Genomic DNA, 27,539 nt, shown 5'->3' with positions numbered 1-27,539 from the left:
TTCAAAGAGAAAATGTACGGAGGTCCAACCAGAACGCAGTTGCTCTGAACACAATTTTCAAAGCTACAATAAGAGCATCAGAGGTGAAACTCGCCATTACAGAGCGGGGAACACCTGCCTTGCCAAGATGAGTCCGTTCACAATCACGTTCTTGAAGGGGGGTTGTCCAAAGAGGGCTGTGGCCAGCACTAGCAGGGTGTAGAACCTGGAAAACAAACAAACCAGGATAATTCGTTAAGAGGAGAAGAGGAATCTAAGCAAGGAAAATGTGTATTTATGCCTGACTATAGTGGCGCACACCTTTAACCTCAGCACTTAGCTTAAGAGGCAGAGACAGGTGGATCTCTGTGAGTTCGAGGCCAGCCTGGTCTATAGAGCAAGTTCTAGGACAGGCTTCAAAGCTATAGAGAAACTGATTCGAAAAACTAAAAAAAGAAAATGTGTATTTATTCACTAGGTTGAACTACTTTTAGTTTTGATTCACTATACTTCTATAATTTAATTAATTTCTTTATCTTATGAGGTGTGTGGCGGTTAAACGACTTGTGGGAGTCGGTCTTCTTTTTCCACCATGTGGGTCCTGCAAGGGTATCTGACCTGCTGGTAAGCGCATTTACTCACTGGGCTACCTAGTCAGTACTATATTATACATCTTGATAATCATATAAAGTGATAGACACAAATGTATCATGCCCATGACAGAGAAAAATTGGAATCTGACTGCCAAAATACAATTTTCTTAAAACAAAAATCTGCAGTGCGGAGCCGTTGGTAACACTTGCAGAAGCCCCCAGGACCAAGGAGATGCTGGCTGAGAGACAACTTCCTACAAGATCATATGGGACAGACCATGCGAAGACCAAGGCACCACACACATACACATGCATTTAAACAAACAAAACATCAGACAACAACAAAGCCTCCAATAATTTGTTCCCGGAAGACGCTCTAACGGTCACTGAAGTCTCAACAGCTCAAAGGTCCAGGAGAAACCACAGCAGCAGTTCCTTAAACACAACCCTGCGGCACCATCAAGGATGAATGCACCGTATCAGCACCCAGGCCACAAAGCCTGCTCACAGGAAGGTAAATGACCCCTAGTGAGCACGGCAGCACTATTTCAACAGGGCACTGGCTAAATGGAACTAGTTCTAAAATCTCCCCACATACCTGGATTTCTCTAGAATGTTCGTGCATAGGCTGGACTTAACTAATTATTTATATTTGATTTTTTGGGACAGGGTTTCTCTGTGTAGCTTTTGAGCCTGTCCTTGCACTCGCTCTGTAGACCAGGCTGGCCTCGAGCTCACAGAGATCTACCTGCCTCTGCCTCTTGAGTGCTAGGATGTTGCGGGAGGTCCTTCCGCTCCTCCAGCCAATAGCCGCTGAGATACCAGCCCATTGGGGCTTGGTCTCTCTCCCTTTAAAAAAGCGGCCACTTCCCTTCTCACTCCCTTCCTGATTGCGCAGAGGGCTGATGTCTGGGACGGTGATCTGTAAGTTTTTTCCCCTTTAAATAAATAACCATTCTATTAATCATAATTCTAAACTGGTGTGGGATTGTTTTTGATTTACGCCTTCGCCTTCACTAGGACTAAAGACACGCGCCACCACCACCCAGCTAGACTTAACTTCTGAACACATTCCAATTTCTTGCACCCAACCTATTGTCAGACTTAAATGTCCAAATAAAAGATCTTAAATAAACAAGCTAAGAACAAATATAAAGAGTTTTGTTTCAATTGAATATATAGATATATCCCACAGTATGAAACAGTACAAGTTGTATCAATATAGCTTTATGGTAGCTAAGATTCCTACTTGAAAGACATGTTGGTGTCCATGCTAGGCAGGCAGGGCAGAACAGCCTGTCTCATTACCACATCACCACTAGGCAGACACATGTGGACACTTAAGAAACACATTTTGGTAAAGTAAAACCAACAGAAATATCCAAAGAAAGAAAGAAAGGACATACCAGCCTCTGGTTTGATCGATGCCTTCGGCAATGAAGTCTGCAGGAAAAGCATCCTCAAACTCTCTCTTGCTCTCAAATGGATAATGAACCTGGGCATAGGGCATACTTCCACTCTCGAACCAACAGTCAAACACCTCGGAGACGCGCCGCAAGGCTCCTTTCCCACAGCGGGATGGGATGGTCAGGTGGTCAATGCTGAGAAACAGAAAAGTTAACTCTTCTATTCATTTAAGTACAGAAGAACTCGCAGTTGAAATGCCAATCTGACAAGACTGTACTCATGTGTCAACACAACGGCATTTGGTAACAAGGAACTACATGCACAATGGTGGTCCTATAAGGGTGTAACAGAGCTGAAAACTTTCTTTTGATTAGTGACATGGTACAGGTAAGGATGGGAAGCAAGAAAAACTACTGCACAGCACATGAAAGTGTGCACGGCTCACTGTAACTAACGGTGACCATAAACAACTATGCAATCAGTTTAGGCATATTTTTTTTCCTAGTTTTGAGACAGACCCTCATTGTCCAGGCTGGCCTCGAACTAGCTAAGTAGCTGTGAACGGCACTGAACTCTGATGCATCTGCCTCTACCACTTGAGTGTCGATTACAGCAGTCACGTCTGGCTTTTATCTTAAGTACTGGGTGTATACTTACTCCCACTGTAAAATTGTATGCCATGTTACGCTGCGATACCCATATACATTTCATATATAAGCATCTTGACTATACCAACAGGCCTGAGTGATGAACCTGTCTGTACCCTCTAGATTTGTGCAAGCTCACTCCAGAGTATTTGTTCAATAATAAATTTGTCTAATTATGTCCTTTTCAGGACACACACACCTAGTAGACAAGCAAAAGAAGGTGTGGTCTGGTGTGGTGGTGCACACCTTTACTCCTAGCACTAAGGCAGGAGGCAGAGGCAGGTGGATCTCTGTGAGCTCAAGGCCAGCCTGATCTACACAGTGAGTTCCGGGACAGCAAGGATCACTATATTGTGATAACTTGTCTCCAAAGGCTGAGAACACCAGGAGCCCCCAATCGGAAAGGTCATGTACCAAAATTATCTGACACTTCAACAAGGAGGAAGGATGCATCAACACAGATCAACACGGCTCATCAACAAAGTGTGTAACAGACCAGTGTCCTTCCGGTGCAGATCTGTAATTCCCGGTCTTACCAGGATGAACGATAGCATGGCACTGAGTCAGGTGTTTGGGAACTGACCTCTCTCTGTGGAGATCTGAGACTTTGGTTCCCGACAATTCTTCAAGCTCTGCCACTGATCCGATGCAAACAACCTGTCAAAGGGCAGATAAAAGGAGAGTCTCAGAGGCGAGGAGACTGTGCTGAGGTCATGGAGGGAGGCAGCATTCTCTCAGTTTTAGAAACCGGTTTTCTATACAAGTGGGCTAACAGAGCACTCTGGGCTGAAGGGCAGCTACCACCAACAGGGCTCATCTCTCAGGCAAGACGGGCAGCCCCAAAGAAGCCAGTGCTGACTTTGTTCCTGCCACTCCTCTAGGTCTGTAGCACAGGCCCCGTGCACCACAGCCACCACCTCAACAGGTATTTCTGGGGGATTCATCCTAATCGGATCTCCACCTGAAATGATTAGACTATTAGCATCCTACTTTCTTCCTTGAAACTGGATCTGGTTTCTTAATCCGTGATCTTTCCAAGACAAAGCTAGAACTACTATGCTTGGAGTACATAAAATAAAATTAGTCCAAGTAACAAGGAGTGAGGGCTGTGCTCAGGTAAAGAGCTGAAGTGCGGGTAGGTGGGTCAGGAAACGAGGACCACCTGACAGGGAGGGGTCAGAGCATCAGGAGAGGAAAGGACACTACTTAGAGGCGGCCCCCATGGCCTTTCTCTGCTACTCCTTCAGTCCTGAGAACTACACTGCTGCCTCTCAGGTCCTTGTAGGAAATCCACTAGACCTCAGCACTGCTGGTATGCACGGGACAGAAGGCTCTGCCATGGAATGGTGTCTGCCTACCCAAGGGTATGCATCTATACTCACATATAAACAAACACAATTCCAGACATTAAGGTATGCAACGTTTCCCCTTTTCATTATTCCTAAGTTCAGTTTAATTTTTTTTTTTTTAAAAACAGAGTCTCAGTATATCCCTCCAGCTGGCCTGGAACTTGTTGTGGAGACCATGCTGGTCACAACAGGCAGAGCCTCCTGCAGATCCTCTTGAGTGATGAAATTAAAGCCGTGCGTCACATGCAACAGGTCAGTTTAACTTGAAGTTAGTTCTGTAACTTAACGCTGTAGCAGGGGATGGGGCGGATTCAAAGCAACACCCATCCACCATCTAATGTGTGGATTTCACAGGAATAAAGAAATTACTATTTTCCCCCATTTTACAGAATAAAAATTAAAAGCTGCACTTAAATAAAAGTTAGACCCCTAAATAGATTACCTTGAACTATCATGAAGAGAGACAGCAAGAATCCACACCTTAAACCATACTCATATAACATGTCAAAGAACTTCAGTGACACCCAACACAAAGCCACCTGCCCAGTCTCACCTCCTCGAAGTCGTCACTGACCCACAGTGGGATGGGCGTGCCCCAGTATCTGTTTCTGGAGATTGCCCAGTCACGTGCATCCTTCAGCCAATTTCCAAACCGCTTTTCTCGTACGAACTCTGGGACCCTGCCACAGACAGAGCACATGACCAGTCACGCAGGAAGAGCAGAAGGTGGAGATGATGAACCATACCAACACAAGCCTCTGTGGCGCTCTGTGGATACGACCAGCGCGTCCTATGAAAAGACGGCACTAGCACATGTTTGGGATCTTTTTTTTTTTTTGCCTATTTGACTATTCATGAGGTGGGCTGGCACTTTCAGGGAAGAGCGGCTGGGAAGGACAAAGTTTCTGTAAAGCCAAGGGTACAAGACACACACATATCAAATACAGTTGAAGTAATGCCTGCTTATGATAGAAGATATAAGAACTCACTTTTCTTTGTAAAGCCCCATCAGGAGGGCAAGCACCCAAATTGATTAAGTATAAATAAATAGCTTTGGCAGATACACATTAATCATTATCATGAAAATTACTAAAGTTAACTCAGAGGTCTGCCTGCTTTTGCTTCCCAAGTGCTGGGATCAAAGGTGTGCGCTACCAGGCTGGCAGAAATGTTTTCCCCAAAGTCAGCTCATCCTGTAAGTCACAGGCAGGTGACACTTGCTATCTCTAGTGAGTTCTCACATCTTCTATCGTAAGCAGGCATTACTTCAACTGTATATGCTTCTGTGTTCCTTACACAGAGAATAAGACAGCTACCAATTACAACAATCAGAGATGGCTAGTTAATTCTGAGGGTATGAACTTTACTCACTACATGCAAAGGGCCGTAGGAAGAAACACATTTCCTGCTCACCAGTAACACAGATCATTGTTCTTCAGTAGCTGGTCCACCATGTGCTCCACTCGCACAAACCAGCTGGGCACAGACTTGTAAATGAGGGGAGTGTCTGACCTGGGACCAGAACACAGAAGCCGCCAGTCAGAGACACCAAGGGCAAGACAGACTTTGATTTCTAATTAGCATCACTTCCCCCTGTTCAGCCTTCTGCTGACAGTCACGTTTATTTTAGATTATATATCATATGTCTGGACCAATAAGATGGCTCAGAAGGTAAAGTTACATGCTGTCAAGCCTGACGACCCGAGTTTGATCTCTGGAACCAACATGGTGGATGGAATCACCTTCTACACATTGTTCTGCCGGCCACACAGGCATGTACATAAACATAAAATAAACGAATGAGAAACAAACACAGATGTCTAAGCTTCCTCATCTCCTTTCAAATGAAACCAAGAAAGACAAAGAAAAAAAGTCGAACAAAATTAGGGGCTGGAGAGATGAATTAACAATTAAAAAGATGACTCAGCAATTAGAGATGACTCAGCAATCAAAGAGTGACTGCTGGGGCTGGAGAGATGGCTCAGTGGTTAAGAGCATTGCCTGCTCTTCCAAAGGTCCTGAGTTCAATTCCCAGCAACCACATGGTGGCTCACAACCATCTGTAATGAGGTCTGGTGCCCTCTTCTGGCTTGCAGGAAGAATATTGTATACATAATAAATAAATAATTAAAAAAAAAAAAAAACAAAGAGTGACTGCTGCTTTTGCAGAGAACCCAAATCTGGATCCCTGCACCCAGAGTTCACAATAGCTGGTAACTTCAGCTTAAGGAGAGAACACACACACACACACACACACACACACACATTTCCTGTTTTTAAAACCTTAGGAAATGGTTCCTCTGATAGAACAGGGGCAAGGGAGAATGTGGGGACAAATTTCAGGACACCGAACACTACATTTTCATCTGAATATTTACACTAACCTGGTTACCTAAAGAAATTCCATCATACAATTTCAGAGAGGTTTGCCATCTAAAAAGTAAGTAACCACAACACAAAACAGATATGTATATAAGTCTGGTTTTCTCCACAATTTCTCTCCTAAAACGGTGTTTCTAAAAACTTAGGACATCGTGGGACAAACCCCGAACTATGGCGGCACAGGCGAAGCAACAAGCACACCCGCAGCCATGAAGCTCAGGCCAACAGTTGGCTCCCCTCACCTCCAGCAGAAAGGGTAGCTGTGAGTGAAGGTGCTGGCCGCAAGCAGCCGGTCCTGTTCCTTCAACGTTCTAATGATATTCTTGTCAGCATCCTGTTAAAAAATTAAACTGACTGCATTAAAACACTCTAGCAAACTTACTAGTGTTTCATGATGAATAAAAGGCATAAATAATCAAAGTCATTGAGAAATATCTGTTCAGGGAGGGGGCTGGAGATACAGCTAGAGTGTGGAAAGCTTACCCAGAATGCACAGGCCCCTTGGCTTCCCTTCAACACATTAAAAAACAAAACCCAGGAAACTACTCAGCTCTGTTTTAGCTACTTAAGTAATTTAAAACTGTATCTGTAACTTTTCAGGCAGTGACGTTTATAAATAGAAACAACAACCTGAGTATAACAAGGCCGCTCCAGGAAGACTACAGCGCAGTTCTCTCAGCTCCTACTGCTCAAACTACAGCATGCCTCCTCATCTAAACATACTAGGCCTCCAGGTGGCTCCTAGTAGCTGACCCTCAGTGCTTAAACAAATGTTTAAAACATCTACATTAATCCTAACAGAACTATACATAATGAAGATTAATTAGTTAAATAAATTTCGTTACTGGGAAACAAACAGAATAAGTATGATGGAACCAACACCCTTCTATGTACACAAACGACGGACCTTCACGTACTGTCCCACAAAATGTGTTACTTCTTCTGTGAAGCAGCCTGAAGCATCCACAGGGCAAACGGGGGTTGAGTCTTTCTGAATGATGTTGAAGTCCATGCAGACCCGATGGTCATCCTGAGAAAACAGGAACAGGCAGAGGGGCGGGAGGGATTTGGAAGTGTAAGTACACGCATGAGGAAATAGAAAACCTTGGGTTTATATAGATTTGTAAGTTAATTTTACAATACTATCTTATATGCATCTAATTAACCTTCTTCTAACTTGAGGTGACTTAAAGACCACCTATAGAATCCAGGCCTCAAAAGGATGGAACTAGAAGAAGTCATCCTGAGGGAGGTAACCCAGACTCAGAAAGACAAACATAGTATGAACTCACTCACAAGTAGATATTAGACATGAAGCAAAGGATATAATCAGGCTACAACCCACAGTCCCAGAGAAGATAGGTAACAAAGAAGACAACAAAAATAACCAAAAAGCAAAACAAAATAAAAACACAAAACTAAACAAACAAAACCACCAAAACAACAACAAGGTAAAACAAAAATCCCCCACTGAGTTAAATGTTTTGTTTTGTTTTTGTTTTTCAAGACATTTTTCTCTGTAGCGTTGGAGCCTGTCCTGTGAAACTCACTCTGTAGACTGTATTGGCCTCGAACTCACTGAGATCCACCTGTCTCTGCCTCCTGAGTGCAGGGATTAAAGGCTTGCACCCCCACTGTCAACTGTCAATTTTTATTTGTAATAATATATATGTATATCTGATGAACGACAGTCCATCTAGATGGAAGACACAGTGGTTGATGGACATATAGCTAGGCGTTCTATTAAGAGACTCCAAAGGATGACAGTATGTATCTCAAGTTGAGCATTTACTGTCACTCAGTAGAGGCTCCAGGTGCACAGCTTTCCTAGGTCACAACATGACGACAAACTGCCTTGGCCCATTTTGATAGGCCATCCCTTAGGTGGGTGGAGTAGGCAGAACAGAATGCTGGGAGGAAGAGGAAGTGAGCTCAGACTCGACAGCTCTGCTCTCTGGAGCAGAGGCCATGCTCCCCTCTCCCAGGCAGACGCACGTGATGAAGCAAGCCGCCAGGTCAGACATGCTGAATCTTTCCCGTAAGACCGGGCTACACAGTTTATTAGAGATAGGTTGATCGGGATATCAGAATTAGCCAGTAAGGGCTAGAGCTAATGGGCCAAGCAGTGTTTAAAAGAATACAGTGTCTGTGTAATTATTTTGGGGCATAGCCTAGCAGGCGGCTGGGGTGCTGGGGACGCAGCCCCGCCGCTCCAATTATTACACAGAAGTGAATCCAAAGAGCAATGTTCCATGAGACGGCCGCTGAGCACTTCACTGCATTTGTACATTTAACCTTAGCAAGGAAGCTACCAGAAAGGCAGACAGCAGTGCTAGAATTTACAATAGCTCAAGTTTTGACCTGCTTCCAAAAACCAACAAGAGGAATGGGGACTGCAGATGCCAAGTTTTCCATGCTATCTTTGGGGGCAAAGGGCCAGAAAAAAAGCTGACTCCACTGGTCTTGGCAACTGGGAGACACTTAATGAGACTGGTAACTCAGCATCCCAGGAAAGTGGCCATTGCCATTAACTTCTCATAAACAATTCTGCAAGATCATGCTACTCACAGCGCCAAAGTAAGGGGCCTGGTGCACGACTCCTGTGCCTTCTTCATCCTTCACATAGTGGTCAACAAGCACGGTGAAGGCCCCTCTCTCTTTATACTGGAAAAGAAAGGTTGCAAAGCCTTAGATGAAACACAGGGAGAATGCCTGGAACTAACTGTTCACCATGTAAATAGAAAAGACAAAATTCAGCCGGGCGGTGGTGGCGCACGCCTTTAATCCTAGCACTTGGGAAGCAGAGGCAGGCGGATCTCTGTGAGTTTGAGACCCAGCCTGGAATACAAGAGCTAGTTCCAGGACAGGCTCCAAAACCACAGAGAAACCCTGTCTCGAAAAACCAAAAAAAAAAAAAAGACAAAATTCAAACTAGAAAGACAAATGCAGAAGTGGAGACAGAAGTCCCTGGGGAAAGCTTGGCAAGACAGATTAGTGAACCTGGCAAGCTTCAGGCTCAGTAAGAGACTCTACCTCATTAATTAAAATGGAGAGTAATCAAACACACACACACACACTCACACACGCGCGCACACACACACACGATGTGGGATTCCCCTTTGTATGCTGTGAATACCATTGGTTGATAAAAAAAAAAAAGCTGTCTTGAACCCCTGATAAAGTAGAATAGAGCTAGGCGGGGAAAACTAAACTGAATGCTGGAAGAAAGGCAGAATCAAGGAGAAGCCATGGAGCCGGACATGCTGGAACTTTGCCAGTAAGCCACAACCCTCGTGGTAAAATATAAAATAATGGAGATAGTTAATTCTTGATGTAAGAGCTAGCAATACACTTAAGTAATTGGCCAAGCAGTGATTTAATTAATACAGTTTCTGTGTGGTTATTTCAGGAGTCTGGGCAGCTGGGAACACACTAGCAGACTCTTACAACACACACACACACACACACACAGAGAGAGAGAGAGAGAGAGAGAGAGAGAGAGAGACAGAGAGAGAGAGAGACAGAGAGAGAGAGAGAGAGACAGAAACACAGAGACAGCGAGAGAGAGACCCGGAGACCTGAAAGTGAACTAAAGTCAGTAATGACAAAAAAGCAAAGGATATTTTAAATCAGGACACAATGTTATAGCAAAAGTAGAAATATGGGAAAAGGCCAGTTCAGAGATGTGATTAGCAAGCAGGTCAGTGATAGAATACTAATTAATTCAAAGAGAAAGCAATTTTCTAATACGAATGCAGAATTTTGGGTTCAGACACACAGGAATATAATAAAGCAGCCATGTCCAAAGAAATGAATGTAGAAAGCACAGCATAATACTTCCAAACTTACCTTAATAAAGTAGTCAAACAATGGCTTGTATTTCTTGCCTTTGAGAGAGGCTCCAGGAAACCTTGAAAAGGAAGATAAGTCCATAAAGGGAGGCAATAAAGCCAGGGAGATGGTTCAGTGAGTAAAATGAGTACTAGAGTCTGGATCCCTGAAACACACATGAAAAGCTGGGCATGGATCTTTCCACCTGGGATCCCAGAGCTGGAGAGGAAGAAACATGGGGATCCCCGGGACTTGTAGACTTAACTTAAACTGGGAGCCCAAGTTCAGTCACCTCAAGACTAACAAGGAGAATGACTCAGGAAGATATGTGATATATTTATGTATGGCATACATGTGCACACCCACCCACACATAATGTGCACGGATGAACAGAAGGACGCGCACACGCACGCATGCGCATGTTCACACACACTGGGCTGGAGAGATGGCTCAGAGGTTAAGAGCACTGGCTGCTCTTCCAGAGGTCCTGAGTTCAATTCCCAGCAACCACATGGTGGCCACACACCCCAATCAATTAAAGTAATAAAGCTGTAGCCAGAATAAGCCACTATCGCCTGAGGCTTGCAGTAATTGTCACAAATACAGAAATTTGTTACTTAAAACATATTTAGTACCTAAAACTCAACTTAAACAGTACAGTTTTAGGATGATGAAGACTTGTCTCTTTTAAAACCAGAGACAGACCACACACCTCACTATATATGAACACTTACCTTTCAAGGATCTCGTAATCACTTTCTAGCTTATAGAGGGCCGATAGTCTGGCTTCCATTAAAATAAACAATTTTCCCCTGGAAACATCTGTGATAATGAAGGAAAAGAGGACATTAGTGACATTCACACTAGGTGACTATGAAGACATACACCAGGAATATCTCTTGTGACAAAAAGCTTGTGCCACCTGTATCTACTGTGTATCCTGCACAGAGGATGCTGCAAAGCTAGGGAGCACTGCTACCCAGATGTGCCAAAAACACATCAAAGACAGCAGTGTAGGTGGCCATTATTAATTGCATCCAAGTCCACATTGGAAAATTAACCTTTATCTTCTCTTTCTAAAGGTAATATATGTGAATGTGAACAACAACAACAAAAAATCCTAACATTAAGTCAGTCATGGTGGTCCATGCTTTTAATCCCAGCACCTTGGAGGTTCATCTCCAGCCTGGTCCATATAGTGAGTTCCAGACCAATAAACAGTAAATGGTGAGACCCTGTCTCAAAACTAACAAGCATCTTCCACCCAAACTTAACATTAACAGCTCAGGTAATTCACAAAGCCACAGTTTCTGTGACTTCATCCCCTTAGATGGCTTCACCGCTGTGCCTGGTCACTCAGATGATGTTTTACACACAGTCATCAGTGGGTGAGATGTGTTAGGTTCTCTTCATCTTTGGACGAGCAGAAGCTGAGATGTGGGTGCTCTTCTAGCACGTATGCACTTAACATACTGTGACTACCATCAACAGCAGAGGAACATAAAGACCTCTCTCCTCCCTTCCCACTTAGTCAACACCACTCAATTTATTTTTTTAGGGGAGGTACCACAGACTGATTCTAACAAATCAATTAAAAATGGGAAGCTGAAACCTCCTACTACAAAGTGGATATACTAGAACCTGCTAGAGCACATCAGAAACCTCCCACTACAGAGTGTGATATACTAGAACCTGGTAGAGCACGTCATACATTTCCATGGATCCCTCTGAAGGACCTTTGTAAAAAACTGCTTTCATTGGTGCGGTTAATCACAGAAATATTGTTATACGCGAAGTCCACATTTTATATAACATATGACGGGAACGAGATAAAATATCTAAGTAGATGAGTGGGTTGTCTATGGTGTGTGTGTAATGCACACACACGAGTTAGATTTGAAACATCAGAAAGCCCTTAATGTGCCAGGCTCACACTCATGGGTATATAGGAAAGTAGCCCCAATGGCACCATAACCCCCTCAGAGAAGCAGCTACAGACTCCAGTGCCAAGATCCCATATGGGCAACAGCCATGGCCAACACACCTCCAGGGTTCAGGAAGAAACCAAATAGACACCTCCCCATGTCCCCCCCCTCTTTCTCTCTCTCTCTCTCTCTCTCTCTCTCTCTCTCTCTCTCTCACACACACACACACACACACACACACACACACACACACACATACTTTAAGGCTGGGTAATAGTCACCACGCCACTACACAGACAGCTCTCATGCCTTGTCTACCGTGAACAGTGCTGATACAAACACAGGTGTAACGGTATCAGAACAAGCACCTGTTTTCACTGCTCTCATTTCTTTTTTTCCCTTTTGTGAAACAAGGTCTCAGGTAGCCAAGGTTGGCCTCAAACTCTTTATTCTCCAGCATCCCAAGAATGAGGATTTGGGACACGTGCTGCCAAACCCAGATACTGCTTTCAATTCCAAGGCAAACTATTAGGTAACTCTATGTTTAACTCCAGAGGAAATGCCATACTGCTTCCAAAGCAGGTCTTCCAGACCCTTGCCCTGACCAATGTGTTTTTCTCTCTTTTCCTCCGTGTAATTTCTCCAAATATGGAAGCAGTATGTGCTCAGAAAGTATCCATCACCATATTTCATATAAATCTCTAAGAAAGGACATAGTTGAGAATATAAGAATTCTCTAGTGCAAAATAGGGGACTGATGCACCAAAATTACATTAAAATTGGAAATTATAAAAATCTGTGTCACTTTCAAACAGAAATGAAACAACCTTCCAGGTTGCCTTTCTTTTTCCCTCCCCCACCTGTCTAGTTTTTTTTTTTATTTTGTTTTGGTTTTTCAAGGTTTGTTTTGGTTTCTCCACACGGATTTGGAGCCTGTCCTTGAACTCACTCTGTAGACCAGGCTGGTCTTGAACTCAGAGATCCACCTGCCTCAGCCTCTGGAGTGCTGGGATTAATGGTGTATGCCACCACCACCCAGTTTACCCTTCTAGTTTTGAGACAGGATCTTGCTATGTTTCTCAGGGTTGCCTCAACCTTACAGTATTTCCACCAGTTTATTGTGTGCTGAGACAGGTGTGCTCACCATACCTGCCCTTAAAGCTTACCTTTAGTAAAATTTTCACATAAAACTGTTTTACCCCCAAAATTAATGTAAGCTTGTATATCTATGTAAAATTTTTTATCTTTAACAATGACAATAACTAGGCCAGCCCTTACCTTTGATCTTCACATACTGTATTTCTGGATTGACACACAAGGCAAGATTACTAGGCAAAGTCCAAGGAGTGGTTGTCCAAGCAACTAAGGATGTGTTTTCATCTTCCTCCAAAGGGAAGGTTACAAATACTGAAGGATCCTGAACATCCTGAAAGACATTGAGAGAAAGTAGTGTTTTATAAACCTGTAAAGGAGGTACTAATAAGGAACTGATCTGAAAGGAAACTAAAATAAATTTAAGATAAAAGTGAGCTCTTGAAAAAAGCCACCTGAAGGCCGGGCGGTGGTGGTGCACGCCTGTAATCCCAGCACTCGGGAGGCAGAGGCAGGCGGATCTCTGTGAGTTCGAGACCAGCCTGGTCTACAAGAGCTAGTTCCAGGACAGGCTCCAAAACCACAGAGAAACCTTGTCTCGAAAAAAACCAAAAAAAAAAAAAAAGCCACCTGATATAATTTTTAAAAATTTCATTTTATGGATATGGGTATTCATGCATGTCATGAAGTCAGAAGAGGGCATCAGATCCCTTGGAATTGGAGTTACAGACAGTTGTGGGCTGCCAAGTGGGTGCTGGGAATTGAACCCGGGTCCTCTAGAAGAACAGCCAGTGCTCTTAACTAACTGCTAAGCCATTTCTACATTTTTAAAATGTTCTAGCAATTACATTAAAAATGCAGAGTAAGATATCTGGTAACATATAAATAATGTATCAAGAGGAATAATGAATAGAATATTTTGAGGACATGAAAGATGGCTTAGCTATTAAAGACTAAGGGTAATAATCAAAACCAAGAATGGAGTTTTACCATTATAGTGAACTGATCTACAGTAATTATACAAAGTTAAACAACAAAACTGTTTTGGGAAATAATTATCTCTGTATATTATACTGTATATTTTTATGTGCTTAAAATATTTTATTAATGGGGGCTGGAGAGATGGCTCAGTGGTTAAGAGCATTGCCTGCTCTTCCAAAGGTCCTGAGTTCAGTTCCCAGCAACCACATGGTGGCTCACAACCATCTGTAATGAGGTCTGGTGCCCTCTCCTGGCCTGCAGGGATACACACAGACAGAACATTGTATATATACATAATAAATAAATAAATAAATATTTAAAAAAAATATTTTATTAATGGCAGGTGGTGGTGATGCACTTTTAATCACATCACTCAGAAGGCAGAGGCAGGTGGATGGATCTTTGTGAGTTTAAGGCCAACCTGGTCTACAGAGCAAGTTCCAGGATAGCAAGAACTGTTATATGGAGAAATCCTATCTCGAAAAATAAACAACAAAAAATTATGCATGAGCCAAGAACAGAGGCAATCAGGAGACAAAAATAAATAAATAAATAAATAAATAAATAAATAAAAAGATCCCACACCATCTAACAGGGAAAACACTCTCTACCATGAAGATAAAATGCTTCTGAAATATAACAATTTCCAAACTTAGACATGAATAATACTTCCACAAAGTGACAAACCTTTTCAAAATTAGGGTTATATAAACTGGCAAAAGTGAGGGCTGAATAAAGATCCAGAAGACGTAAGATTGTTCAATTCTCAGAGATTCTCTACTTCACCCTCTAGATGACATAGACCAGTAGTGCCAATGACACAAGTCCTGCGCACCAGAGAAAAGATCTAATGCAGTTCTGCATCACAGCTCAGCACCTGAGTTAGACTTCCTTCCCAAAACATTCAACAAAAAATACTACTGTAGCCAGGCAGTGCCCTCGGGAAGCAGAGGCAGGTAGATCTCTGTTGAGTTTGAGGTTCGTGGCCAGCCTGGTCTACAGAGCAAGTTCCAGGTAGGCACCAAAGCTACAGAAAACACAAAAAATACAAAAAACCAAACCCACACGTGTCAGAAAAGACATAAAGTCACCGAAGGCAAGGTCCCTGAAGAACAGTAGCTGGGAAAAACTATGTCAGAGCTGACAAGGGCAGGCACACCATATGGCCCAAACAAAAAGAACCCATCACATTAAAACACATGATGAATCCAATGGAAAGAAAACACCCCCATTTAACCTAGCAGAGCCTCCTTGCGACATGTTGCAGCATTACCAGTGCTCAGTAGTGATGGATGTCTGCCACCACCAGTTGAGGCTGGGAGTAACTAGCAATGTTCACCTTAATTGTAATCAGTCAACAATCATCATGGTCTAGGCCAACACTCACGCACCTTGTAATTCTGGTTTGATTCGAAGTTAGAAAGTGGAGTGCCACAAGCAGTGGAGAACGGCATGACTTTCACGCCTCTGTACACAAGGCCTTTGTCATACAGTTGCTTGAAGACCCACCTGGCAAGTTAAAAGATGGAGCTTTACAACTACAGAGCCAAAACCTGCCTTTCAAATGCCAACTTTTATACCAACTCCTACAGTGTTCTTCTGATAAAGAAGTAGACAAAAAGCAAAAACAAACAAAACAACAACAACAACAACAACGCATCATTTGGTAGCCTGCTAGTAAATAACAACGTTTAACATTTAACAGTAGGCTAGAAAAGTGTTATTATCAAGGCTCGGTTACTGCTTAGCAATAGAGAGTGTGTCTAGCGTGAGCAAGGCCTGGGGTTGGGTTTGGGGTGTGGCTATCATCTTCTGATAATGAATGATGTTCAAAGTGGTTAAAAAAGGCTAATGTTAGTGCACACTGCCCAGAGCTTTATAAACTATATAAATCTGTAGCTATCAGCATATAATTTTACACTAAAATTCTTAGAGGTATGATAAAAACATTTTTTATCAACTTTGCTAGCATTTTGGAACTTTTCTTTAGGTTTCTGGAACATTATTTAAACTATGTAACAGGCAGCTTTTAGAAAAGTACAAGCCACATTGATCAAAAAATTTTGATGAATCCATTCAAGAACACCAGAGATCAATGTCACCTCAATTTCTCTTGTTGACTGCTCACTTCTCCTGCAACTGGATAATAGAATAACACTGCGCTGGTGAGAATCTTTATTAAATTCTGCTTTTCTTTTTTTAAAAGTTTCATTGTAGTTGCAATATCCCTAAGGTATTTTTTGTTTTGTGACAAAGCGTTCGTTCTCTCTCTCTCTCTCTCTCTCTCTCTCTCTCTCTCTCTCGGTTTTCCGAGACAGGTTTCTCTGTAGTTTTGGAGCCTGTCCTTGAACTAGCTCTTGTAGACCAGGCTGGGCTGGAACTCCCTGCCTCTGCTTCCCGAGTGCTGGGACTAAAGGTGTGCGACTCCACCACAGCCTGACAAAGTCTCTTTTACTGAGGGGTCCAAGCAGGTCCTGAGCTCATACCCCTGCTTCAGTCTCCCACTGCTTGGCTAAGTGTGTGCCACTGACCACAAAAAGGATAACGGCTGAGTTCCATGCTCTCCCACAGGGCTGAGATAAAGCTCAGTGGCAGAGTATCTGCCCAGTGTGTAAGGGCCTTGAGTGGGGTCCTCGGTACTGCCAAAAGGAAACAAAAAACCTCTCTCCTAAAACAGCATTTTTATGAGGAAAAAAAAATGGGGGTAAATCATTTTCAAGGTTTTAGAAAAAGTTATGTAGAACGCTTTTTTAACATATAAAAGATAAACATATTTGTTCTAAAATCAAATAATGGAATTGTAAAGAAACTTCATCAGGCAAGCACACCTCTCATCTGACCAATCCAAGAGAAAGTTTATCATTCCTCCAATTTAAAATGAACCTACCAGACTGATTCCATGAATTGCGGGTATAGAGTTTTGTAGTCATTGTCAAAGTCAATCCATCGGCCGAGTCTGGTAACGGTAGACTTGAGAACACAAATGTTACAACAGTATTAGAGAATGATGCCACGACTGTCTTTTACTTTTATTGTCATTACATGACTATTTTGGAAAATCAAAATAATGGTCCAAGTAAACAAATTTTAAACAACACATAAACTAGTTTTCTTAGCATTCATTTCTTATACATAGAGATTGTTATTTATCAGTATAAATATTTACTTAAGTCATGATGCACTTTTGAGGGGGCAGGGGTTCACAATGTATCTCTGGCTGATTTGAAAGTTGTTACACAAACCAAGCCGGCTTCAAATGTAAAATGATCCTTTTTCTGTCTCCCCAGTACTAAAATTATGGATGTGCACCACCACGCCCAGCAAATATTAATTGTTAAGTCTTTTGCAACCATAACTTGGCAAACATGGAAGAAATGGCTATAGCTAGGAAGGATTTACCAACAGCCACTAAGAATAATGGCTGAAAGCGTCATAAGAAAAAGCATGCTGGAAACACTATTCCCATGAGATGTTCATTAACAGCAAAGCAGAACTTGCACTTCACCAAGGGAAAGCTAGACAGCTGGGCAGCATCTTAATGAAGGAAACAATTAACTGGATATAGCTTATTGGTACAGAACAGCAATTGTTCAGGCATGCACAATGCCATAGATATAATCAATCCCTAGTAACCTTCCCTCCCTGCTCCCCAAAGTGACAAGGTCATAAAAGACAAAGACAAGATAAATGAGTGCTGTATATCGAAGGAAACAAGAAGACATGCCACTGAAGGGAATGCCTGATCCAGAGTAGACACCGTGGTCACAAAGATCGGTAGCACAAGTGGACAGTATCTTGTTAATGTTAACTATCTGCTTTTGTGTTACCGAAGATGTCAGCAGCTGGAAAATGGTAGATGAAGGCATAGGGCACCGGTTCATACTAGATGGATGCTTTCGGTAGTCTCAAGGTGAAGAATTTCTAGAAAAATGGAAAAGCATGGTGGCTCATGCCTTTAATCCCAGCACCCAGGAGGCAAAGGCAGGCAGATCTCTGAGTTCCAATCCAATCAGGACTACAGAGTGACATCCTGCCTTAAGGTAAAGGGGGAAGAGGATGAGGGGGGGAGAAGGGAGCAGAAAAAAATATATATATTTTAAAAGCAGATTTATATTTAGGCTGAGTTCAAGTTATCAGGAATTCCCTCCACTGCCTTAGGCAAGAAACTTAGGTTGGGAGGAAACTGAGCTCTGTCTTTCATGCTAATGAAACTGGACTCTTTGTGCCAAAAAACCAAAGGCACTCAGTGTCATGAAGGAAGAGCCCTAAGGTGAGCATTGTGGGAGGGGAAACATAACAGCCTGTGTGTGCGTGCGTGTATGTGTGTGTGTGTGTCTCCGTCCGTCCGGCCAGCACCCAGACTACTGAGGCCAAAGGACTTGAATATCAGGCCAGTGGATACAGAAGGAAACACTAAGAACACAAAGATATAAATGGAGAAATTGTTAAAGAGAGGATAACAGTGGGCAAGAGGCCAGAGAAAAACTATAGGAATAAAAAACTGGACACCAAGAAAGACTGGGATTAATGTTTACAGGATAGGAGAATTCAGCCCTTCTTATGAACCCCAAGTTCACAGGGACAGTCTTACTCTGGGGACTATTTCATAAAAAGCACAAAGGATGCCAGGAAGTGGTGGTGCATGACTTTAACACCAGCACTCAGGAGGCAGAAGCAGACGGATCTCTGTGAGTTCGAGGCCAGCCTGGTCTACAGAGCTAGTTCTAGGACAGTCAGGACTGTTACACAGAGAAACCCCGTCTTAAAAAAAAAAAAAAAAAAACAACAAGGGCTGGAGAGATGGCTCAGCGGTTAAGCCTACTCTTCCAAAGGTCTTGAGTTCAATTCTCAACCACATGGTTGCTCACAACCATCTGTAATGAGGTCTGGAGCCCTCTTCTGGCCTTCAGGCATACACACAGAAAGAATATTGTATACATAATAAATAAATAAATAAAACAAATAAAAAAAGTACAAAGGCTGATTAGCCATATCTAGTCCCATCTCAAAACCAAACTATTCATTGTTTTGAAAACGCCCAGCATACCTTCCACTCAGTAGAGTATCTCATCACAATTGCTCGGCACTGTCTGTTATACTCCGCAATCCCCATTTTGGCCACATCCTCTGGCCCTTTGATCCCCAGTGTCTTATCAATTTCATATTCCTGAAGATATTAGAAAAGATGATTATGTTAACAGCCACACCTTATGAAACAAATACAAGTAAGCCACAACAAAAATCAAAATGGCTAAAAGAAATAAAAAAAAACTCTACAGAGAAACCAAAAAATAAATAATACTATGGACAAGAATTCAATACATTTATGGAAATCAGAACATAAGACAAGACAGGAGACTTAGACATACCACAGGTAAGCCATGACAATCCCATCCAAATCTTCTGTCAACGTGAAACCCACTCTGGTGGGCATATCTTGTAACTATGTCTTTAATTGTCCCCGCAAGTATATGTCCATAGTGAGGCAGCCCAGTTGCAAAGGGAGGCCCATCATAGAAGGTAAATCTAACAGATAATACAAAACACAGTATGTCATTTGAAAACAGAAAAATTCAGGACATTTATCTTTCAAGTAGATACCATACTAAAATATTCAGGAGGGTAGGAGGGCGGTCAGCAGGACTAGGAAATAGACATAATTGATTAGACATTTACTGGAGGTCCTGCTTTCAGAAAGGTCACTCTGACAGAGCTGCGGGAGGGGAGGGACTGCTATTCAGTCAACTGTTCATTCATTATCTCCAATATATAGGCAAGTTAAAACTGATCCTGATGAGCCAGGTGGTGGTAGCACACGCCTTTAATCCCAGCAATCAGGAAGCAGAGGCAGGCGGATCTCTGTGAGTTCGAGGCCAGCCTGGTCTCAAAAACAAACCAACAACAACAACAAAGACTGATCCTGAGTTACCGCATCAATGAAGCAGAGCTGTGGACACCATCACAAAAGTGTTAAACAGGGAAGGTTCCTAATGAAACCAGCGATCCAAGATTAGCAGTCTTTACTACGTATAGAGCTTAAGGCAGGAAATACTGTAGGAACCACCCATGAAGTTTATCTTGAGGTGCTAAGTGAAAGCAGAGATGATAGTAATTGCCAAGAAAGAAAGTGATAAATAAACTCCATTTAGATGACTTCTTTTTTTTTTTAAATATTTATTTATTTACTTATTATGTATACAATATTCTGTTTGTGTGTATGCCTGCAGGCCAGAAGAGGGCACCAGACCTCATTACAGATGGTTGTGAGCCACCATGTGGTTGCTGGGAATTGAACTCAGGACCTTTGGAAGAGCAGGCAATGCTCTTAACCACTGAGCCATCTCTCCAGCCCCATTTAGATGACTTCTGACACCAGAAACTCTCTTGTTCAGTCTTCGCTACTGACTTCCCAGTGTGTAACAAGACGAGAGACCCGGAGAACTCACGGCGACGGAACTCCATACGAGAAATAGCTATTTTTTTTCTATTTTTTTTGCAAGGATTCTATCTTTACCACAGAAAGTCACATACTTTGGCTTGTTCTTTGACTGCTTTAAGCATTCCTGGAAGCAGTTATGTTTGGACCAGAACTGCAAGGTTTTCTCTTCTTCAGCAGGAAAACTGATATTTTCTGGAACTTGTTGGACCATTCTGTAGCTGCAAAGAGAAATCAAATTTGCTACAGTTATAGCAATTCCTAATTTAGGAATAGCAGGCTAATGTATTACTAAAGTACATATACACATGACTGTCTATACTGTGTGTGTTAAAGCAAAAGCTTCATTGGGTAATGATGCATACACTACCAAGTGTTCTTTTAAACTACACAAGACAGCTAGTTCTTAGGATAGTTAAAGGCATATAACCACCACCACCACTACCTATTTCAGAATATTTTCTTTCTTTCTTTTTTTTTTTTTTGATTTTTCGAGACAGGGTTTCTCCGTAGCTTTTTGGTTCCTATCCTGGAACTAGCTCTTGTAGACCAGGCTGGTCTCAAACTCACAGAGATGTGCCTGCCACTGCCCGGCTTTTTCAGAATATTTTCAATTCTCCCCACAACCATTAGCAATCACACTCTCTTTTGTTAGTCCCCAGGAACTACTAATTTTGTTGCTAACTCGGTAACAATTCGCCTATTTATAGTTCATATAAAATGAAATTCCCACATTGGGAGAGTGGTGGCACATGCCTTTAATCCTAGCACTTGAGAGGCAGAGGCAGAGTTCGAGGCCAGCCTGGTCCCCAGAGCCGGTTCCAGGACAGAAAGGGCTACAGAGAGAAATCCTGGTTTGAAGTCCCCCCCCCCCCCCAAAGAAAACAATCAGAAAATGAAAATTTCACAGGAATTATCGACATGTGGTTCCAGTTCTTAGTTTTCAAGGGTCAGTCATGCTGTAACACATTCACACTTCATACGGCGCTGCCATTGTTTGCCAGCTCATCGAGTTTCACATCTGAGTTAGGTTTTAAGGTTGTTATGAAGAATAAGTTCAAACTTCCACACGGCCGTGTTTTCTGTCTGTGCATGAGTGGAATTTGTGGATCAGGTAACTCAGTATCTAACTTCCTGAGGACCTACTAAGATGTTTTCCACAGTGACTGCACCTTCTTACACTCCATCAGCAGCAAATGGGGTGCCCACTCTCTACATCCCCCCCCCCCACTCCCTACCGTCTAACTTTAGACCAGAGCCGTCTTATAGGTACAAAGCAGCGGATATAACTCTGCATGTAACTCAGCAGCTGGTGTATCGTCTTAAGATGAACAGACTACCCACCTTTGACCCTCTTTCACTTAGATTGACTTCTCAGGGCTGAATTTGAAGAATTCTGAATTCTAGATCCAGTCATTCTCTGGTTAGTTATCTTTTTAATTTTAAGTTATTTTACTTTTACGTTTGCATTCTTATTATTTTTCTCTTGTTTATGTTGTGTTTACATAAGTGCTGGTTCTTGTGGGAAGTCAAAAGGATGTCTTTCCTCAATCATTTTTTTTGTGCTGGACAGTTTTATGTCAACCTGACACAAGCTAATGTCATCTAAGAGAAGAGGGCCTAAACCAGCTTATAGGCAGGTCTGTAAAACATTTTCTTTATTCATGACTTATGAGGAAGTGGGGGAGGGCTCAGTCTACTGTGGGTGGGGCCACCCCTGGGTTAGTGGTCCTGGGTTCTATGAGAAAGCAGGTTGAGCTGGGGGAGGAGTGGTGGCACACACCTTTAGTCCCCAGAACTTGGAAGGCAGAGGTAGGTGGGTCTCTGAGTTCAAGGCCAGCCTGGCCTACTGAGAGAGCTCCAGGACATTCCTGATGACATAGAGAAACGCTGTCTTGAAAAACCAAAAAGTTAAAAAAAAAAAAAAAAAAAGAAAGAAAGCAGGCTGAGCAAGCCTACATCAGTTCCTGCCCCGTGTGAGTTTTTGTCTTGATCTTCTCTGATGATGAACAGTGATGTAGAAGTTGGAAACCAAATAAACCCTTTCCTCACCAACTTGTTTTTGGGTCATAGTGTTTTTTTTGAAGCAACAGAAACCCAAACTAAGACACTTCTTCACCTCTCTTTGTCTTTTTTTTTTATTATTAATTTTTAACCCTTTAGGCCAGGCATAGTGGTTCACACCCTTACTCCCATCACCTAGAAGGCAGTGGCAGGCAGTTTGAGGTTTTCCTGGCTTATATACTGAGTTGCAAGCCAGACAAAACTAATACACACTGAGATCATGTCTCAAAACAAAACCCCTGCTTTATTTATTAATAAGTATGATGCATGTGCACATTCTCATTTACATTCTAATCAAGCTGGTGATCAGATTTCCATGCCAAAATTCAATTATAAGGGGACAGGATTGCTAATGATGAAAAAATAGAGAAGACACACTCCTATGTCCTTGGGAATCCCACCAGCTGAAGACTCTAGGAGAGAAGGTCCTACACACCTCAACCCGATCTAAAAGCAGCAGAATAAGGCTGAGGCTACCAAGAAATTTTTATGACCAAAGTAATAACAATAAAAAAGATATTTTTCTCAAACATCGTTAATTTTTCATAGGTGAGTGTCTCTCGAGTGTTTTATAGAAAAAACAAAACAAAACCAGGTAGGCACTTTCCTGAAATGGCCCTTTCAACCAGAGCATATCATCAAGCCCTACTGAGACGTACATGGGATTTCGGATCAGCAGCTATTACATTACAGCATCCAGCCTTTCAAATACTTATTGATTTGCCAGGGGTCCCATCTGTTCAGGAAGAGATCGGTACGCACACCACCACATTCATCTCGCCAATCTACTGCTATGACTGCTCTTGTCTCTCTTTGGAGCTATTCTCTACTGCTTTGACTGCTCTTGTCTCTCTCTGGGAGCTATTCCAGCTGCAAACTCACGAGGGGCCAGAATGTGCATTTTAAATAGATGCCTAGGAGAAGCTCCTGCAGAACACACTTGGAGCACTTCACATTCACATGGTGTCCTGACAATTAATGATTCAGGGATATCCACTCAACCTGTTGAGAACACGAGGTCTAAACTTTCTGGGAAGTGAGAGGCTAGCTTTTACTGGACTTTCTATGTTGTCTCCGCTGTTCTCAGAACACTGAGAATCACAGTACTGTTCTCGAAAACACAAAGGCTGGCTGCCATAGCACTGACGGACTGAGGAAGAACACTGTACCAATGACCGGGCTATGGCAGCTGCTGAGAAGAAACAGCTGCCATGCATAAATCATAGGGTTTTTCTAGCCCATCGTATCCACTGGAGAGCTGTACCTGCACAACAGCCTCCAGCAACCACAGGGCAGTGGGGGCAGATGAGTTGGGGAAAGGTCAAGCAACACTGCCAGGCCATGCCCAAAACTACCACCCATTTTCTTCCTTCCCAACATAATCCAAGCCTTCCTTCTTCCTTAGCCTGTAACTCCTTCAGGACATTTTAGCCTTAGCTTCCTCTTCTGCGATTTCATTTCCCTTCTGAGGCAATCTCATACAGTTCAGGGTGCTTGAAATCCTGTGTAGGTGGACATGACTCTGACCCACTCCCCTATCCTCTTGCCTCTACCCTGAATGTTGCTGGTATTACAAGCATTTGGGGATTTTGTTTGTTTTCTTGTTTATTTGCTTTGGTGACAGAGTTTTACAATGGCTGACACCGAATTCAAAGTTCAGTCTGCTTCTGCTTCCAAAGTCTTGGCATTAAAGATGTGTACAACCACTTCCAGCTCACAGTTGTGCTTTTATGAGGGGCGGAGGCTTAAACCCAGTTTCCTGCAGGTAAGGCAAGCACTCAACCAACTGAACCACATTCCCACCTGTCTGTTCAGTTACTTCTACACTACTTCCACCCAGATCTCAACTTACCTTGAGTAAGCATACTGAAACACCATGGATACGGCTGCTCATGTTGGCACATACCTCAAGGATGCTCAAGTCTCTTATATAAAATGCAGTATTAGCATATAAATTACGTGCATCTGCCTATGTATTTTAATTAATCCTTAGATTAAATATCATATCTAATACATTTAAGTGCCAGATAAACAACTGTAATACTACAATTCGGAAATGTACATGTACAGTACATATGTCACCATAAAGTGATCACGACGATGCCCTCTTCTGACCCAACATGGCAGGTTCTTACAAATCTCATAGTACTTTGGGTAAAGTCCTCTGCCCATGTTCAGTCCAAGGCTACCGAAGATACTGATAAGACATTTCTTCTCCAACCCCACCGAAGAGTTGGTGTTCTGTGCGGTCGCCAGGGATGGGTTTAAAATGCATTACCAGATTCTGTGTGCCCAGAACAAGTACGCCACGCACAGCACACTTTGGAACCTAAGAATAAATGCGCATGAACCCGGGACAGTTGGGAGAATCCTGGAATCCAGAACGGTTCCTAGGTTAGTTCTTTTCAATACCTAAACCTGGCAGTGACCTCACCCACCTTCTTATGTTCTCTCGGGCACTGTAACACCCTGCATTCTCACACCACTCTGCTTAAAAGCCATCACACCACGGACCCACTAACTGACTGAGGGACTTCTAAGGATCTCAGCCCTCCACCTAATGAGGCAGGCCAGAATCTTGTGCGCCGGTCTGAGATCTGCGATGTTACTTACTCTGCTCCAGACCCGCCCTCTGGAAATAGCTCAGTGCGCACAGCGCACTCGCGGCGGGAAGCAGCGTGCTCCTTTTCACTGCCATGTGTAGTGTGGCGGGTGTAACCCGTGAATACCTCGCTCTGCGGATCAGACTGGGTGCAGTGAGGAACCTGAGGGGCGGAGGGTGAAGCTTACCTGGGGAACCCCGGGGCGAGCCCAGGTTGCAGGCAGCGACCACGCTCCGGAACCGCACCTGGAGGTGATGCAACACTGACGGCGGAAGGCACAGGGCGGCTCGGGGCCGTCCAATCAACGTGTGCAAGCCGACACCCACAAACAACACGCGTGGCGATTGGTCTATGAACAACTGCGGTGCAGGTCGGGAGCGTCACTGCAGAGGAAGGAGAAGGCATTCACTGCCGACACTTAGCCGGCGGCGTTGTCGTTGCAGACTGCTCTCCTGCAGGCTAGGTTCTTACCTCAGGAGGACAGGTATTTCGGTTTCCAATTCTTGGCCTATGGAGGACAGACACTTCTTCTTGGGTACTTATGTCAGTATGCTTAAATATATGTCAGTGTTCACGACATTTAAAATTAGTTTGGACTCAGAGCCTCAGGTATCTCCAGCTGGCTCCAGAACTCTAAGAAGCCAAGGATGACTTTAAACTTCAGACCCTCTTGCCTCCTCCTCACAGTGGTGGAATTACAGAAATGCTCCAGTTCGCCTGTTTTTACGTGGTGCTGGGGGATGAAGCCAGGGCTTTATGCACCGCACCAGAACCACACACTCTACCAACTGAGATTCGGGGCTGCGACACCTAAAATTTATGCCACAACTGAAACTTCTCACAGTTATTTCTGGGAACAGTACAAGCTAACCTGATTTCTGCTTGTCATGTGGTAAATGGCAGGAGAAGGGAAGAAAGGGCCTGGCAACAGCATGAACACTTGTTGAACTTCATTTAGAATGATTCTTTTAAAAAATTGATTAAAAATTTTTATCTTATGAACATTGGTGTTGTGCCTGCATGTATGTCTGTGTGAGGGTGTTTGACCCGCTGGAACAGGAGGTACAGACAGTTGTGAGTTGCTATGTGGTTGCTGGGAATTGAACCGCGGTCCTCTGGAAGAGCAGTTCAGTCACCACTGAGCCATCTCTCCTGCCCTAGAATAATTCTTTTAATTTAAAAAATTGCTTATTTATTATCATTATTCGTCTACTTAGCACCTTCCAGAACTGGTCAGGAACAAAAAACGTGGAGCTTGGCGGCCGTCTATGAAGGAAATTTTGACCTTGAAAAGTCAAGAGTTGAACAGGTGACCAAGTGCCTGTTTTATCCATTAGTGACAACAACAACAACAAAATGGATTGGGCAGAAAAGGGATAGAAAGCTTCACAAGTTTTAAGAAGCTTTTTGATAACTATTTATGCAGCACTTAAAGTTTCAGACCCTACTATGTCAATGATTAGAGGCAGTGTTCCCTGTTCTCTTTGCATTTCTACTTGAATAAGAGTTTATTAGCTAGAAATATTTGCCATGTTTTGCAAAGTTTTGCATTAAGTTGCCAGTTGGTTCGCTTCCTGTATATTCTCTGTTCAGATTGCCGAAATAGAATAAAAGGCTCCTCCATATGGGTGGTATAGACTGTCCAGGTGGTTTAAAAAATTTCATAGCTGGGTGGTTGTGGTTGCATGCCTTTAATTCCAGCACTCAGGAGGCAGAGGAATCAGTTCCAGGACAGGAAGGGCTACACAGAAAAACCCTCTCAAAAAAAAAAAAAATTCCTTGAAGATGTCAACTGTGTCCAAAACATACTACTACTTATATTCAAGAGTGATTTTTTTTTTAAAGGCAAAGTATAGGGATGACTATCGGAAGAAGCAGATTATTTTTATCCTGACAGAAAATTGGGAATGAAAAAGGCCACTTGTCACTTTGTCTACTTTGAAATGGAGCACTTGACACAAGCTCTTTGGATCCTCCCACTTGTGTAACCAGTAGAATACAGAACCAGTGGCCGAGCTTACTTTTGACCCAGACCTTAGGAAACAGCATGCTTCCTGTCTCTGGGAACACTTGCCCTTGGATTCTAGTTGCCACACTTTAAAGAAGCCCTTGAATAATCCTAGTCACATTTAGTATCTGTGAGCAAAAAACCTGTGGCTTTTATTAGGATCATTAACTATGGAGTGATGAGGTATGTGATTACATCAAGAGGAGGAACACCTTAAGTATCTTGCCAAGTAGCTTTTAATC

General features: G+C 42.9%; 1 protein-coding gene and 1 non-coding gene across 3 annotated transcripts in view; both read right to left on the bottom strand.

The window, feature by feature from the left end:
• LOC121434037 (isoleucine--tRNA ligase, cytoplasmic-like) overlaps window positions 1-25,701 on the bottom strand; it is a 48,949-nt gene extending 23,248 nt beyond the window's left edge. For both annotated transcript variants that reach the window (XM_041632798.1, XM_041632799.1), the window contains exons 1-17: window positions 25,477-25,701; window positions 20,718-20,843; window positions 19,556-19,712; window positions 19,234-19,353; window positions 17,074-17,156; window positions 15,578-15,695; window positions 13,392-13,539; window positions 10,923-11,010; window positions 10,207-10,267; window positions 8,926-9,021; window positions 7,265-7,387; window positions 6,600-6,691; window positions 5,389-5,487; window positions 4,529-4,655; window positions 3,210-3,283; window positions 1,979-2,173; window positions 119-205 (exon numbers count right to left, since the gene is read on the bottom strand). In XM_041632798.1, the coding sequence (XP_041488732.1) occupies window positions 119-205; window positions 1,979-2,173; window positions 3,210-3,283; window positions 4,529-4,655; window positions 5,389-5,487; window positions 6,600-6,691; window positions 7,265-7,387; window positions 8,926-9,021; window positions 10,207-10,267; window positions 10,923-11,010; window positions 13,392-13,539; window positions 15,578-15,695; window positions 17,074-17,156; window positions 19,234-19,353; window positions 19,556-19,712; window positions 20,718-20,843; window positions 25,477-25,694 (2,012 nt within the window). In that variant the 5' untranslated portion in view covers window positions 25,695-25,701. The remainder of the gene's footprint in view (window positions 1-118; window positions 206-1,978; window positions 2,174-3,209; window positions 3,284-4,528; window positions 4,656-5,388; window positions 5,488-6,599; window positions 6,692-7,264; window positions 7,388-8,925; window positions 9,022-10,206; window positions 10,268-10,922; window positions 11,011-13,391; window positions 13,540-15,577; window positions 15,696-17,073; window positions 17,157-19,233; window positions 19,354-19,555; window positions 19,713-20,717; window positions 20,844-25,476) is intronic.
• LOC121434195 lies at window positions 23,848-23,980 on the bottom strand. Its single transcript, XR_005972408.1, has one exon. It is a non-coding gene; the product is annotated as a small nucleolar RNA SNORA84 (small nucleolar RNA).
• Window positions 25,702-27,539: the final 1,838 nt, after the last annotated feature.

Source organism: Microtus oregoni, unplaced genomic scaffold, assembly GCF_018167655.1.
Source record: "Microtus oregoni isolate MIOR12 unplaced genomic scaffold, Mior012 000042F_ref0000377, whole genome shotgun sequence".
Classification (NCBI taxonomy): Eukaryota; Metazoa; Chordata; class Mammalia; order Rodentia; family Cricetidae; genus Microtus; species Microtus oregoni.
The sequence above is the reverse complement of the archived record's forward strand: the minus strand, read 5'-3'. Positions and strand labels throughout refer to the sequence as shown.